The sequence below is a fragment of the Plectropomus leopardus genome, chromosome 10 (genome assembly GCF_026936395.1).
Source record: "Plectropomus leopardus strain MGB_pleo_1.0 chromosome 10, ASM2693639v1, whole genome shotgun sequence".
Classification (NCBI taxonomy): Eukaryota; Metazoa; Chordata; class Actinopteri; order Perciformes; family Serranidae; genus Plectropomus; species Plectropomus leopardus.
The window spans coordinates 7711287-7727663 of record NC_142185.1 but is presented as its reverse complement, the minus strand read 5'-3'; the positions used below and the strand labels follow the sequence as shown (position 1 = coordinate 7727663).

Below are 16377 nucleotides of genomic sequence, written 5' to 3'. Positions count from 1 at the left end.
TATTCTGCTGCTCCCACAACAGCTGCGCTCCAAATTCCTGACCTTGGCTTTCTTTTATCTGACTGCCACAGTCGTCCCATTTCATGACTTGGTAGGTGTACGTGTGTGTTTTGGCAGAGTGAAAACACCAGTGATCCCTATTATGACCCTTTATCTTGCCTGACAAAGGAGGAAATTTGCGTGTGTGTCTGTGTACCCTTGTGTGAGAATCATCAAGCTCAGCAGATATATCTTGAGATAAAAATCCCTCCCTGAAGTGCTTGTGTTGTCTGCGAGCGGCGCTTTTGTGTTCAACTTAAACATCTTTGGGCTTATTCGTTCTAATTTAGCATATTTATATCAGCTGGAGGCTTCCTTTGATTGGCCTAAGTGAATGATGTGTTGCTGATGATTTATGTTCGAGTTTGGTATATTAAGGAGGAAACTGACAAAAAATAATGCTGTGTGCCGGTCAGAGCCAGTAAACTCTGGGTGTAAGTGATTTAGCCAGATTGGCACTCTGAACTGCTCTTTCTGCCTGGAGCTACCCTGCTTCCCAGCATGATGACTTTCAGTTTAGCTTGCCACCAGTCTAAGTGTTGTTTTTGATTCAGGCAGCACCTCAAGTGCCTTTAGCATTACCCAGTGCTGCACAATCTTTATTTATTGACCCTAATTCTAATAGGTTTTGGCATCTTTTACTCACGCCCTATTGCCAGAAGAAAATACTCCCATTGTAGGTGTAGGGTTCAGGTAGTGGATGCAGAAGACAAAGCCCCCTCAGTATTTGGAAAATGTGCATTTGTTACCCTGATAGAACCATGAACTTAAGAGAGGACTTAAATTTTGATTAAATGAAAGGCATTTATATCATAAAGTGATGCAAAAAAAATTCACCCTAATGCAGGACATTAAGTGTTTGCTGCTTAAAATTTTCTGGTGGAGGATCCCAAACACCCAGTTTCATATGTCCTCCAAAATGTTGAAATAAAACCTACACCCATCATTGTCATTTATGCAAACCATGAACACTTGCACATTTAATATGAATCAAAGTTTGATATAATAAACAGTTTAAGCTGGCTTTGTCAGGGTACATCACCTAAGCAAGCTGCAGATCATGGTTCAAGACCAGCAAACAACAAGACAGGTTGTTTTATGACAAACCTTTGCAACATTACTATTGCTGTTTGTGACAACAAACCTGGGTGTTTTTTTTCCCAACTTGGGTGTTTTTTTACCAACAAATTGTAGCATTTTCCAATGGTGTTGTACCCATGGAACCTGGGTGTTTCTTTCTCATACATCGCAACGTTTCCCAGCGGCGTTTAAGCCACAGAAGCTGGATGCCTTTAACTGGCACTCTGTGGTGTTTCTAGCCTGTTCTCATTTTGAACTCGTGAAATAGCACTGTTCTGACAGTGCTTTTGGGCTTAAGTTTGTAACACCAAATGCACCTTTCACGTGCAGATGAAATGCCGCTGGATGGCACTTAGTATACTGGATATAATATAAGGAGTGCGAGGGAGCCTATAGTGGGGTGGGAGAAGTGTTGGAGGGAACCAACAAACCCTGGACTTCCATGCAGGTGTGTGGTGTGTCTGCTCCTCATCGGATGATTTTTTTTTTTTTTTTTTTTTACTTACCACATGCTTTCTCCCCTTAAACCTAACCATTCGTGGAAGCATGTGTGTTTGCATGTCCTGGCGTTGGTTGCCATGTGTTTGTGTTGCCTCAACACAACCATGTGCAGCATCATCCCACCATGTGCATTTATTTACATCACAGAAGCACCATCCTGGAACATAGGCAGCAGATACAGAAGGATACCTAAAACAAATTAACTGGACGTGGAAGTCCACAGCAAAAGTATATAGTAAAAGTATAAAAGTATACGAGGTTTGCAGAACTGTTCAATGGATTTTTCTACAATAAATTTCTCTAATAAATGGGTCAGCAATATATAGTTATGATTGTGCTGCGTCACTGTTTAAACTAATAATAAATAGGAGTTTAGTGAGTACAGACTACCTGAGATTATGCATTTTCTGCCCATAAACTGTCTGTAAAGTATCACATTCATCTTGGGAAACTTTATTATACAAGCAGGGAAATTCATTTTTGTCACTGCATGACGATCAGGGCTTACCTCATGTGTATGGAGCAGATACGTAAATTTAAAAATTCACACCCTCTTATCTAAACCCTTGCATTCTCACTCTAGCGACATGGCTGCCACTACAAAATCAACTGACTTACTTAATACTGTTACAGACCGACTCCTCTTTAATTGATTCAGATTTCTTGTGTCTGGTCTATAAACTTGCAAATATTTAGAAAAACATGCAAGAAACCTCATCAAAAGGGAAGATATTATCTCATATCTTCAGGATCCTCTGCAGGTTTGTTTCAGTTTGCACAGAAATTATTCTGCAGTGGACTTTCATGATAACAGTTGTGTCACCTTGATACTGAGTCTGTGTGTAAAGGTCCGTCTGTGTTTTATAGTGCCACTGAAAAGCTGCGTTTTTCTCTTCACCTGCCGGTTGAGCTAATAGAATATCCCAGATGAAAACAGTAAATTGTGGAGCTGCTGAAACCTGACCTAAAATCTTGCCTGCTTATTTATAGCCGAACAATGTGTGAAAAACTAATAGTGAAAGCTGATGCACACAATGGTGCCATGACTTTGGAATTTTAACATTTACTTTTGAACCTCAAAAAGAAGATGGTCACATGCACATATCTTTGAGGGCCTATTAACCACATGGGATTTTTAAAAAAGAAGATTTCTTTAACTATCTTTGTTTAATGATGAAAATGATTGAAGGCCAGTATCTGAGCTTACAGTTTATTTGTCACAGTAATGATGCTTTTGAGCACAGTCATACGATCAATGCTTAAATCCTACATCAAATTTTTGGCCACTTTTGGGCACAACAGCAAGTTGAAAATGCAGCATTGAAAATTAGTATTATAATCTCTATAAAGAAGACTACAGAAGCTGAGAATGGCCATATTTTCTGTTTTCTTTTAATTTAGAGATTGTGAGTTAGTTATCCATGACCTTGAGAAAATGAGCTTTGTTATCTCGCGAACACGAAATATTCAACCTATTATCAAGGAAAGAACAAAAGCTTGTTTCATTTCATTATCTCTAGAAAACAAGCTTTGGTATTTTGAGATACTGAAACAATTAGAAAAAAGGTCATTTCCCCATGTATATGAGGATACAACATTTTTGTATTGATCTCATTTTTTTTAGTTAATACAATAAAGTAAAGTTTTGTTTCCTTGTGATAAAGGGACAAAGCTTGTTCTGTCAAGATAAGAAAATAATTAACGTGATCTCAAGATAACGCAGTTGAAAAAAATATTTGAAGCAGGACCAGTCTCTCTTTCTGCAAACAGTTCCTGTCTATACATCCAGAAGATAAAGCTCAACATTCAGATTTATTTGGATCCTCGTACCTGGCCACCTTGTCAGTGTAAATCCAATATTCATCCTTCTTTTAGTTCTGTTTTGTTCTCCACCAACTTGGCTCTTTAGCTGGTTTATGCTCCATTATGTTCACTAGCTAGATGCTAACTTTGTCTTATGTTTGGTATTGGGATGGTGGAATATCAGAGCTACTTTTTCCCATAAACTGCTGTGAGTTATAAGTGGAAAAGTTTTCGAGACTCAACCAAAAAAGTAAAGCTGCGGTTCGTGAAAGACAGACAAATAGCCGAAACATGCTGAAAACTCTTTGGAAAGCTGAGGGGAATGGCAGAGTTCCTTTTACGTTACACACATTTGATACATTCAAACATACATTCATTACAAATCTATAAAGACAACTTGCGCATTTAGAATTTGACCTTGAGAAGTGCAAGGCAGTCATTTTTCTCTGAGATCATCAACAGAAACAGTAACAATGCACATTTGTTTTTTGATACCATGGACAGATTAACTGACCCTCCTGTTCCAATATCTCCAGAACTAGTTTCCACCAGCAAATGTAACAAGTTTGCAGGCTTTTTTTAATAGTAAAGTTCAAGGAATCAGACAATTGAAGAAGAATAATATTGCAATTGACTCTTCATGTGCCATCACTGCAGGCTTCCCAAGGTAACTTGCTAAGTATGACACAATTTAAGTCCATCAGTAAAAATCACTGGAAGAAATGATCTCCAGTCTCAGTTCCTCCACCTGCTGCCTTAATGTTTTACCCACTAGCTTCCTTAAAACTGTTCTGAGCAGTCTGGTAAAACAACTCACTCTTATAGTTAATCTGTCTCTCCAAATGGGCATTTTTCCTTTGAAAACTGCAGTCATCAAGCCTCTCCTAAAGAAGGGCAGCCGGGATGTCACCGTAATAAACAACTATCGGCAGACTTCAAACTTACCATTTTTCAGTAAAGTTAGTGATAAAGCTGTCCACCAGCAACTTAGCAACTTTTTAAAGCTAAACCATTGCTTTGATAACTTTCACTCAGGTTTTAGGTCCCATGACAGCGCTGAGACTACACTCATAAAGGTAATAAGTGACATCTGCCTTAACACCGATTCCGGCAAAGTCTCTATTTTAGTGCTACTGGATCTAAGTGCTGCCTTTGACACAGTGGACCACACAACTATATTAGAAAGACTAGAAAACTGGGTCGGACTCTCATATCTTCATGACAGGAAGTACTTTGTCTCAATTGGAAACTGTAAGTTAGAGCAGATGAATGTGACATGTGGGGTCCTACAGGGGTCCCCACATGTCACCCCCCCCCTCTTTTTTAATCTCTATATGCTTCGATTAGGCCAAACTATGCAAAATAACAAAGTGGCTTACCACAATTATGTAGATGACATGCAACATGTCACTGTCACCAGGTGATTATGAGCCTGTAGAACGTCTGTGTCACTGTACTGAGCAAATCAGTGATTGGATGCATCAACATTTTCTCCAACTCAATAGAGATAAGACCAATATCATTGTATTTGGGCCATGGAAAGAAAGGCAGAGTGTCAGCTCTTACCTTGAATTCCTCTCTCATGACTCAGAGTCAAGCAAGAAACCTCTGGGTTATCCTGGACTGTCTTAAATTTCCACAGTCACATCAAATCAGTAACTTCATCTGCCTACTATCATTTAGAAAACATTGCCAGAGTCAGAGGAATAATGTCAAAGCACTCTGACCACTCTTAAGTTAAAGCTAAAAAATAAGCTTTTTTGCCGTTTCCTTGCTAGTATCTTAGCTTACTAACTGGCTAATGGCTAATACCTCATACGACTGCGCATTTCCGCCCTCGTATGTATGTGGATTGACAACCCAATTGAATATACACTTGTGGTCAATGTGGTAACAATGCATTCCTGACTATCTCTGAAAGTGGTTTAGCAAATTGGATCTCAATCTGCCCTCTGCTTTTTGGTTGCATTTACACCTATACTTTCATGCGATCAAGCACTACCCAGTTGAAAGCTGATCTCCCAAAACACATTTTAATGCAAGGTTCAAAAGGGGTCATGTTAGGTTTGAGTGAATATATTAAATGACTAACAGCCCCATCATTCGCTGTTCATCATGCCAGCTGGCACGCCACGGGTTTAAGAATGTGGCAGCAGGACTGGTCCCATGAAAAACCTGCACTCCTCCGTAGCTCAAATGACACCTGGAACATTGGGACCAGCCGACCTACATTTGAATCACATGGGGAGAGCAAATTGAATCGAAGCTGTTGGTTACACTCACTTTTCTAAGCCCGTATTCACATTACTTATTTATTTATTATTTTGGTCTTTTCAAGATTACATGGAAGCTTGCCATGACACTGTTTTTAGAGCTTGCACTAAATTGTAACAACAGTACGAGCAACTGTGATATTTAGGCTCAGTGCACTAATTGCAATAAGTGCAATAATTCTAAACAGGTATTTAAGTTGCCTCAGCACGGTCTGAAATAGCTTTTTTTTTCATTTTTTTAGTCTCGCTAATGACATGAAATGAAGAACAACAATGCTGAATGCTCCATTGCATGTTCAGTCATGTACAGTCAATCTGTGGAGGTCACATGGGATCTGACCTTATTTACCACACTGATGCAAAAAATGTTGCATAACAATCTCTTTTATAAAAAAAAAGAACACTAAAATCACCAGTAACAGCTTGATGAGAAAAAAAAAGTTCACATTTGCTGTCATGGTGCAGTCATAGCATACGGTAAAAACATATATAGTCTACTTTGCATTCAGTTTGAGTGTGGAATAAGCCTCTACAGTCTGAATAGCACAATTACCACCAGAATACAGTGCAAACCTCAAAGCTGACATCTTGATCCACTGCTGTGCAGCCTAAATCCCTAACATCTGGCCTGTTTGATTCAGCACTTGGGGTGATTTAAATAATCAATACATCACAGTTTAATGTCACATGGGCAAGCTCTTAAGGTGGGCTGTTTGACAAGAGGATTGATTCCAGAAAACCTGCCTTTCTCTCCTTAATTAAGATGTCCTCACTGCATTTTATGCTGCAGAACTTCATTAAAACACTGTATGAAATAGTGGAAGATTTTAATGAAAACTAAAAAGGGTATCAAGCAAAATCTTTGTCTAGAGGTTTCATCATTTTTTACTCAATTTAAGACATAATGTCATTTCAAAAGTTATCATGGAAATACTTGTCATGATAAATGTTATCTCCTATGTGTTTCTCCTGTATTGTCTCTTGCATTAATGCGACGTGCAAGCTCTAGAGGTGAGCTGTTTGAGAACTGATTGCAGAAAACATATTTTTCACTCTTTAATTAAGACATCACTACATTTTATGCTGCATGACTTGATAAAAACATTGCATAAAACAATTGAAGAATTTATGGAAAACTCATAAAAGGTATCAAACAAAATCACGCTGATTTTTACTGGATTTAAGACATAAAAGTCATTTAAAAGTTATTACCAAAATTCTTGTCACAATAAGGGTTTTTTCTCGTAGATGTTTTTGTGTCCCGCATTAATGTGACATGAGCGTCTTGAGGTGGGCTTTTTTACAAAAAAACTGATTCCAGAAAATATGTCTTTTGCTCTTTACATAAGATGTTGTTACTGCATTTTATGCTGCAGGATTTTAAGACATGGTTACAAAAATTATAGAAGATTTTACCGAAAACTAAGAAAGGCATCAAACAAAATCTTGGTCCAGAAATCACATAGTTTTGACTTTACATAAAGTCATTTTTAAAGTTAGTACCAAATTACTTGTCATGATAAACGTTTTTCTCAAATGACTATCTCCCGTATTGTCTCCATGCAGGACTCAGTATTCGGATTTATATTGTTTATTTCATTATCTTAGAGCGAGAGAGAGAGAAAGAGGGGGGGTCGGAGAAAAGAGGAGGTGCAGGCAGGGCAGCCAGGGAGGGAGGACAAACAGACAGACAGACAGTCGGACAGGCGGGGGAACTGGAGGAAGAGGAGAGCTGCCAACACAACAGCAGTCTTAAGCCACGCGCTGCCGGGACTCCTTCTGGCGCCGTGCGCGCGCGGTTCAGGGAGTGTGGCGCGTGATAGGTCGGACCTCGCCTGTACACCACCACTATCATCATCAACAAGTGGGACACTCGTGTTGAGAAGACATAAAAAAGAGCCAGATATGAACCAGTTCACGCGGAGATTTAAGAACTTCCCCGCGTGCTGCTGTGGAACTTTACCGTTATTCGCTCGCGGACATGTGAAGGCGTTGAGGTAGCTGACTGTACTTTTTTTTGTTTCTTTTAGGAATGTTTTATTAATTTTCACAGGTTCAGCAGTCTTTCAACCATGATGCAGATTTGATATGAGGAATCTCCTACTTCGCTTTGATACAACACACCTTTTGTAGCCACGAGGCTGCATTAAAAAGTAGCTGTTAATGCATTCAAGGATACATTTCTCTACCGGTAAGTACCTCTACAAACAGAGTACATACTGATTAAGTCATTAGCCCGAGTGTGCCTGTTTTTGCCGTTGTATTATTTTAACCACGGAGGCAATTTAATGTGATTAAAATCCGCAATATTACAAAACGCCACGAGAGAACTCACTCTACCTATAGACATCAGCAGCCTAATTACATTCAGCCGAAATGTTTGCCTCTTTCCTCTAGGTCTACAAAATATTTTTATTTAGGAAACATAAATATGTGCTTTCAAAAATTCTGGGTAAAGCTGTGATGCGTTTTTTTTGCGTGTGTTTAACTGAAATCATGTTTCCTTGCAAAATTAAATGAAACATATGGTGCTAATTAAAGAGCCAATTTGCCATTTAGTTTCAATATTGGTGCAACATTTGGAAACGACATCTCAGACAAGCTCCAGCACAACACGCGCGTGTAAACCTCAATATGTATTTACTTAATGATGTGTCAAAGCATGCAGGGTGTTTAAGCCGTCCCTGTGTGTGTCCACATCTTGTCCACACCTCCTGCTGAGCTCGGGCTGACGATGAGAACGGGCGGCGCTCATTTAAGACTCAGTGTGCGTGAGAGCGCGCGCGCGCGTGTGTGGCGTCAAGCTCTATCTGAGGCCCATGCCAAAGACCAACGGAAAAAGGAAAAAAAGAAAAGCTGAAGAAGACACCGGCTCCATGGGGCGGATGACCTCGAACACAGCGAGGGGTTCATTGTGAGATCAGTTTAGCCCACCAGAGGGTGCGCAGTCCTAAAGTGATGATCCTCCTGTAGGACAGATGGAGTCATTTTGGAGCCCAAGGCTATTCTTATCATGAGAGACAGCAGTGCCTGGTATGGAGGGAGCTGTGCAAGAAAAAAAAATAAACCTCATTGTTGGAGTCAAAGGGAGATGAGCCTCTTTTATTTTTTCTTCTTTGTCCTGCTATGAAACAATGTAATTAATATTGATAAAGTGCTCCAGCATCAGAGAATAATTTCACGTAACGTTTATAGCAGACAATGCAGAACAAAATGACGTTTTGTTAACTGAATGAGAAAACGCTGGCATTGACCCATGGCCGTTCCTCCTGGTTTATGAGATTTGCTGAAGTGAAATGGATTTTTTTCCCCTCACTAATCACATTATACATTTTGTAAACATTGTGGGAATACCATTTACTCAGCTCAGTTTGAGAAGACAAAGACATTTTCCAGTGCCACTTAGAAAATGACTTATCTTAGCAATGTCGGGATGATTCTTCATATGTAAACTGACAGCTATTACCATCATCTGCTGCACTGAATACTTTATTCTTTATGAAAGCTTACAACTGCCAAGCCAGAAAAAAAGAAACCTGATCAGTAACAGGTAATGAGATTACACGTTACTTACGTTACATATTTTTAGAAGATACTCCAAATCCAATGATTTTTTTCACTTTATGACAAGATGTTTTTCATTGTTCAGAAGATATTTTCATGTTATTACAAGAAACTTTTCATGTTATAATAAGAAACGTTTCTTATTATAGCAAGGTATCTTTCAAGTTTTTACAAGATACTTTCATGTTGTAAAAAAACTTTTCTCATCATAACAAGAAAGGTTCCTTGTTATAACAAGGTATTTTTCATGTTTTTAGAAGATACTTTCATGTTATAACAATATTTTTCACAGTTTGACAACATACGTCCATGTTAAAACAAAATCATGTTTTGTGTTATAACCAGAAACTTTTCTTGTTAAAAAATAAATATATTTTTTTACTTTCTTCCTTTTCTTCAACAAGGAAAGTATTTTGTTATAACAAAAAATATCTTGTAAAAATGTGAAAAACATAGGCACCTTCTTTGTTAAAAATAGTTAAAAATATATTTTATATGACACGAAAATACCTTGTAAAAATGTGAAAAACATCTTTTAATAAAAATAAACTTTTCAGGTTATTAGATGATACTGATCAGTTGTTTTCTGGCATGACAATTCTATGCTTCTGTAATTTTCTGCTCAGGAATAACATACATTCTCTTTGTTTGTTTCAGTGCACAACGTGACATGTTGATTGCAGTGTGACCTGCCCTGCTCCGACTGAAGCTCTCACAGTAAACCTGAGATTACAGCTCCCTGACGGAATATGCTCAGTGAGCAGCTACATTTTTGGATGGGCTCTTTTGAAATCTATTTCAAAAGATTATATGACACCCTATCAAATCCATTTTGAAGAATTATCTCAAGATATGCCCTCATGTTGGTGTGAATAAACAGATAATTTTGGCATTCAGAAAGCTGTGATCACCACCTTTTAATGCCAAGAGAACAGGTGAAACAATGATTGCTTTTGCCTGACAGGACTTGTGGGAGGTTGCTGCTGAATATGCAGGACATAGTGGGGACTGATATGCCCAGAAAAGTCCCTGTCTTTGATGGCTTTGCCCTCTTATGGGGCTTGCTCTTTGGATTATTTGTCGCAAATGCACCAGTCATGGCTTGTCCCGGTAGTTGTCACTGTATAGAGAAGAGTGGCATGACTGTGGTTCAATGTATTTCTCGCAACTTGGAGAACATCCCATCAGATCTTCCAAGAGATACTGTTGTGCTACTTTTGGCATCTAACCACATCACCCACATCCCAAACCATGCCTTCAGAGAACTGCATTACCTTCAGGAGCTGGACCTGTCTAACAATGACATAGAAACTCTGGACCTTGGAGCGTTTCAAGGTGTTTCCGACAGCCTCCTTGTCTTGGATCTATCAAACAATCGCATCCAAAGTGTCCCCAAAGAGGCATTCGCGCGCCTACGAGCGAAAATCAGCCTCTCAAACAACCCGTGGCACTGTGAGTGCACTCTTCAGGAGGTCCTGAGGGAGTTGCGGCTGGACCCCGAGACAGTGAACGAGGTGATCTGCCACACGGCAGTGCAGGAGGAATACGCAGGCAAACCGGTAATCCAGGTGCTGGACTCAGGGATCAACTTCTGCAACTTTCACCACAAGACCACTGACGTAGCCATGTTCGTCACCATGTTCGGATGGTTCACCATGGTGATTGCGTACGTCATTTACTATGTGAGACACAATCAGGAGGATGCTAGGAGGCACCTAGAGTACCTCAAGTCACTGCCCAGCAGCTCTCAGATCAGCAAAGACTTTGACACCATCAGCACTGTTCTCTAGCACGGCCATGTGCGGCTCAGGAGATGTGGAGCGTGTGTGTGTGCGTGTCCATAAATATGTGAGTAAATGTGTGGTTATGTACACAATGACAAAAACAACACATGCAACACATAATCTGAGTAAATTATCTTAGTTTTTTCAGTGACTTAAATGCATCTTTTTAATTTTTTTCATCCTTAAACGATCTAGTTCTTCCCCAAAAACATTTATTTCAGTTTTATTAATTATTACTAAATCTCACTCTATAACTCGACAGGGCAACAGTGATAGCACAAAATAAACAGAGCACTCCTAAAACTCACATTTCCATGAGCGATGATGGATTTAGACTGGAAAGATAAATGTTCCCACTCTGGTGTTGATCCACAGTGTGATTGAATTTGGACTGAGATGAATGAGGACTACTGTGCCCCAGAGTTACTTGTATTGATTGATTTATGTTCTTCGTGTCACACTATCAAGGTAAAGGCCATCTTATGAAACTTTGGCTATCATGAAATAGGGCAAAATGTGCATATTCAGTTTGAATAACAAATGCATAACCGCCCTGCCTCCAGTAAACCTTGAACGGGGAATTTCTGACCCAGGAAATAGGGTTACTTTGAAACCGCTGCGATATTTAGACAAAATAATTCAAAATGTTGGCATACACTTGCAGCTCTGATGGGTTTTTGGTACATACCAAAAAATATCTAAATAAGCATTCAGTTTCCATGCCAAGATGATGAAGGAACATTAACATGTAGAGTTTGTTGCTATGCGACACAATGAGATCTGCATACTGTAATATGTGCAACCCAATCACCTGAATACATGATGGCATTGTATGTTTCTGCAAACCATAGATATGTTACATTCCTATGTTATTAGATCAAGGTTTCGCACACATTCTTTCATGTGTAGCAGCCCGCTACGATTAAAAAATGTGCTGCCCCGTTTTTGGTTTTCTATTTTTGGAGCTGAACTTTTCATTAGGAGCACTGTTAAAATATAGATACTGTTAGGTTAATTGCACCACACTCTTGGAGCGCAGAGCGTACTATGGGCACACATGGAGCAGCAGAACTTGCCACTGCTTGTCTCATCCACTGATCTGATCTGATCTGACTGCTGTAATCGGATCAGCTGATCAATTATCCATTCTGCAACTAAAAATTTCACAAACTGCTGCTGAGGAAAAAAAGGCCTCATGATTAGTTTCACCTGCTATGCGTTCACGGACCCACAATAACCTCGGAATTACTGTAAGAGAGGGGGCACAGAATGATACACAAGGACACAAAAGCAAGAAAAAAAAGTGTTGTGTTTATGTAAAAAACAATTTATTATAGTTTGGAAAAAATATGTTTTGTTTAAAAATACCCAGTTATGGGGGCACAATCCCAGTTGGTAATGCAGCCATATCTTGGTTTAAAAAATATGACACTAGGCCCAGTGGAAACACAAGTGATAGTGAAAACACACCTATCATTGGTGGCTAAAATCCTCTGGAAACAGCGATGGGTTGCTAAAAAAACAACCACTTTGTTATTTGTTGGTCTCAAAAGTGGTCTGCAGTTCAGCAGGTGTCTTGCCTAGGTGACAGGCCATCCACCACTCCCACCCCGCCTCCTCTGGATGACAAAGTCTGCTCATATACTTGATCACTTTAGAAACATTGATATAATATGTATGAAATGTGCAAATGCAATGAATCAGTGGTTTGCAGTTGTGTATGATGCCAACAGTGTCTTATGGCGAGTGTTAAATTCCCTCTCGTATCTCTATATCATCACATATTCAGCCCATTTTTTTTCCCCTCATAGTATGGAAGACTAAAATTGTCACAGCTGTCAATATGTGGTATATAGTTCGCAGATTTCAAAAATATTTAGATCTTTGGATATATTATTGCCTTATTAATTAGACATGTTTAGCAAATTTTATTTACACATCAGCAGCAAAATCATCCTCTTTTTGAAGTCTAGTTGTACGTTTAATGTTCACTGTTTTATTGTGATCAAGTCTCCTGAGAAAAACATAGCACTGGATGTTCAACTTTCCTCAATTGTGTTTCTGTTGTGTGGTTTCAGTACAGATGTGCACAGTGGGTGTAACAGAGCTTGTCAGTCAAGAGAACATCTGCTTGCTGTCAAAGGATTTGATTGGAACAGTGACAGTGAACCATAAAGTTAAGCTTGAATCATGTTTCTTTGAAAATAAACACAAACGTCTGCGGAATTACATAGAGAAAGTGTTACGGGTACACATCGATCACAGCGGAGGAGCTGACGCACACTGCCCAAACCCCAACAACCTTCATTTGGACCTGCACGTCAAGCGAGTTGATTCATCTCCTGTCAGGAGGCAGAGATGGAAAAAAAAAAGTTACACAAGCCATGCAAACGTATCTGAACAACCTCCTCTTAGTTCATGTTTGCCTACAAGCTGCAGAAGCAAACTTACAGCCTCGACGTGCAGCTCATAAAAAACGCATTAATGAGCTATAAAAGAGGCCATAAAGCTCACAGTTGAGAGATAACTCTCTGTGATCCCTTTTACATTACACAGTGTTTTGATTCAATGTTAAAGCCCTGATAACCTGATACAATAACAGTACCTTGGAAGGAATTTTAGAAATTGTAACTGCCAGCTTGTTTTTGTTTTTTTTTTGTTTTTTTTTTTAATAACCTGCTCATTTCTAACTAAAAATGTGCCACCTCCTGTGTAAAACTACAAATCTGCAGTGTTGTATTATCAAGTACACCACAGAGAGGTTCGCTTAAGCTTCATGTTTTATTACATCTTGAAGGAGTCAGTTATAGCACAGGTAAAAATCATCATGAACAAGTTTATTATATAAAAAGTACTCACTGATGCAGCTTTGTACTGATCATTTTGAGATCAATTTCTGGGGTCCAAATTATCTGTATTTATGAATGTATTTATGTTGAATGTCAACATACAGAAGTGTCAAAAATTGCATCGTTATCTCTGTTATTTGTGAACTACAGCAGCGAACCACAGACAGCTAACTCAACATACCATTACTACTATTACCACTATTAAATTAACTGTAGCACAGCACTGTTTGTTAGGACACAAATGTAATTCATGGGTCACTTTGTTGGTCAGTGGTTGACTGTGTCCAGGTGCCTACTCTCTGGGACTTCTACACCATAGCACTGTGCACTAATTTGGACAACTGAGTGCCAAGTTCTCTCCCTGTCCGTCCTTGCCATTGCAGAACTCATGCTGTGTCTCTAGTCGGCTACTTCCATTAGTACACATACATGAAGGAAAGGAGTCTACACTGCATACACTATGTACTGATCGCAAGATCTGGCAGGTTGTCTTTGGCTCTGCAAATTGCAACCGGCAGAGCATTATCACCAAGATATGATGAACGATGATCACTTGCCAAAATGTATGCTTACTATATCTGCTTGTTTGCTCACTTGACTTCTCCTGTCTTTATTTATTTTATTAAAAAATGAACATGCTTTCACAGCACATTTCCATATCTATAAATCTCCGTGGCTGATACTGACTGGGTCTATCATCATCAGCTGATCCACCAAGTCAATAGAGTGGTGCAGGAGTTGGTCCTGAAACCCTGAAATGATTAAGCATTTCTGCACCTCTTCTGGTTGCCTCATCTCAAAGTTAACATTTCACAAGTTTGAAATGTGTTTGTGGTCTTTCCCATGGATGTATTAAGAGACCTGAATGCAGCATTCGAGGCGGGACCCTGTTAATTCCTATGAAGGTTGCTCAGTGGCGCATGAAGCCAAAAAAGCTCAATTTCCAGAGTATATCACCCATTATTATTATTTTAATATGCTTCCTCTATGGGCATTATTGGGCCCATGGAAGCATATTAAACACTTACCTTGGCTGAGTTGGTTACTTCCAGTCTAATGCTACGCAAATTTCAATCAGGATAAAATGACTGAATCTCTTCTAGACTTTTCAAACGTTGTTGGACCAAATGGATCAAATCCTGATAGTAAAACAAGTCATTTGGGTTGGTTGTTACTTTCAAAAAAACGTATCCAAAGTTTTATAGACGTCTGTTTCCCACTGTAACTCATTGGGAAAAAGTCTTTTTTGGCCTCAGGGCATCACGTGACGGTGTAATTCCAAGTTTGGTCACTACAAAAATTGGCTTCAAAGCATGGCACGCCCTCTGTTGGCCTGTTTCTATGTACACAGCAAGGCAATCACTGAGAGTGAGAACTGTACAACATCTGCTATACTTCTCTGTGTGACTGCACTTATGCACTCAAAATATCAAGTATAAGTACAGAGGTATCTAATTTGAGACACAGCATGAGATTCAGCTACAACTTATGCCTAGCTAGTTTCTGTGTGGGGCTCGGGGAACCTAAGTCATAAAGGTGTTAAAGCCCAATTGCCCCGATGGGTGGATTTTTCCAAAAAAGGACAAGAACCAGTCCCAGAAGACAATGACAGAAAAGTGTCAGAAAGTTAATGTTAACATGCTTTTCTGTGATTGACAACTTACTGTACCTGTCCTCGTATGGTGACTCCCACTCATCTAGTAGTTCAAGCAAGTTGAAATAAACACAAAGAACGATGTGCAACTTATACTTGACTGATAGAGACTTGTTTTGAATGTGCATACTGTATGAATCTTTTTCTTTTTATACTATTGTGGGTCTATTTGTCATAGAGATGTTATCTGTCTGTGCAGTTCTAACTTGTCATATAAAATGTTTGTGCTGCCAATGTGTACACAACTTTTACAATCTAAAGGAATGCATATGCCATCTGTGTTGTTCTTTTGTAAAATATGTCTTTAGGTAAAAAACATGTCCCCAAGTGTTTGGATGTCTTTAAGAACTTGTATTTGTTCAATGTCTCTTCTATAAATATTGTTCTATGAGCTGTGTAATTCTGTGATGGAAATGAAAGGGCTCTGATAATTTTGTTTGTGATAATCTTATCAATTTTCTATCTGTTTCAGTAATACCTGTACGTTTGTTTTATTTCTTGATTTCAATGGACGCCTAACCAGCATTTGAAAATAAAAAGAAAAATATTTTCCAGGACACTTCAGTCTCCTCACATTTTTGTATTTTGGCTCTGCATACAATAGATGGCCAGTAGGAAGCCAGCTTTCATCATCACAATAGTGTATTAGCTGGATCCTTTCTCCTCCAGATTATTTCTCAGCCTTGCCGTCTCAGTTAATTAACTTGCACTCCATGGGCTCAACAAACAGTTTAGTTGCAGGCAACAAAAAAAAAAAGAAAAAGGAGCAGATCTATGACATTGTTTAATATCAGCCATATTTTCATTGACAAGAGCTATTTCCTATGTGG

The 16377-nt window shown here is 39.0% G+C and overlaps 1 protein-coding gene across 1 annotated transcript; it reads left to right on the top strand.

Annotated features, from left to right (window-relative positions):
* Window positions 1-7401: 7401 nt before the first annotated feature.
* Window positions 7402-16096, top strand: LOC121949612 (leucine-rich repeat-containing protein 3-like). Its single transcript, XM_088082971.1, has 2 exons — window positions 7402-7693; window positions 9918-16096. The coding sequence occupies exon 2, from the start codon at window positions 10250-10252 to the stop codon at window positions 11048-11050; it is 801 nt and encodes a 266-aa protein (XP_087939097.1). The 5' UTR covers window positions 7402-7693; window positions 9918-10249; the 3' UTR covers window positions 11051-16096.
* The last annotated feature ends 281 nt before the right edge of the window (window positions 16097-16377 follow it).

Coding starts and splice junctions, on each gene's coding strand:
- LOC121949612 (XM_088082971.1), top strand. CDS start 10,250: ATGCAGGACATAGTGGGGACTGATATGCCCAGAAAAGTCCCTGTCTTT.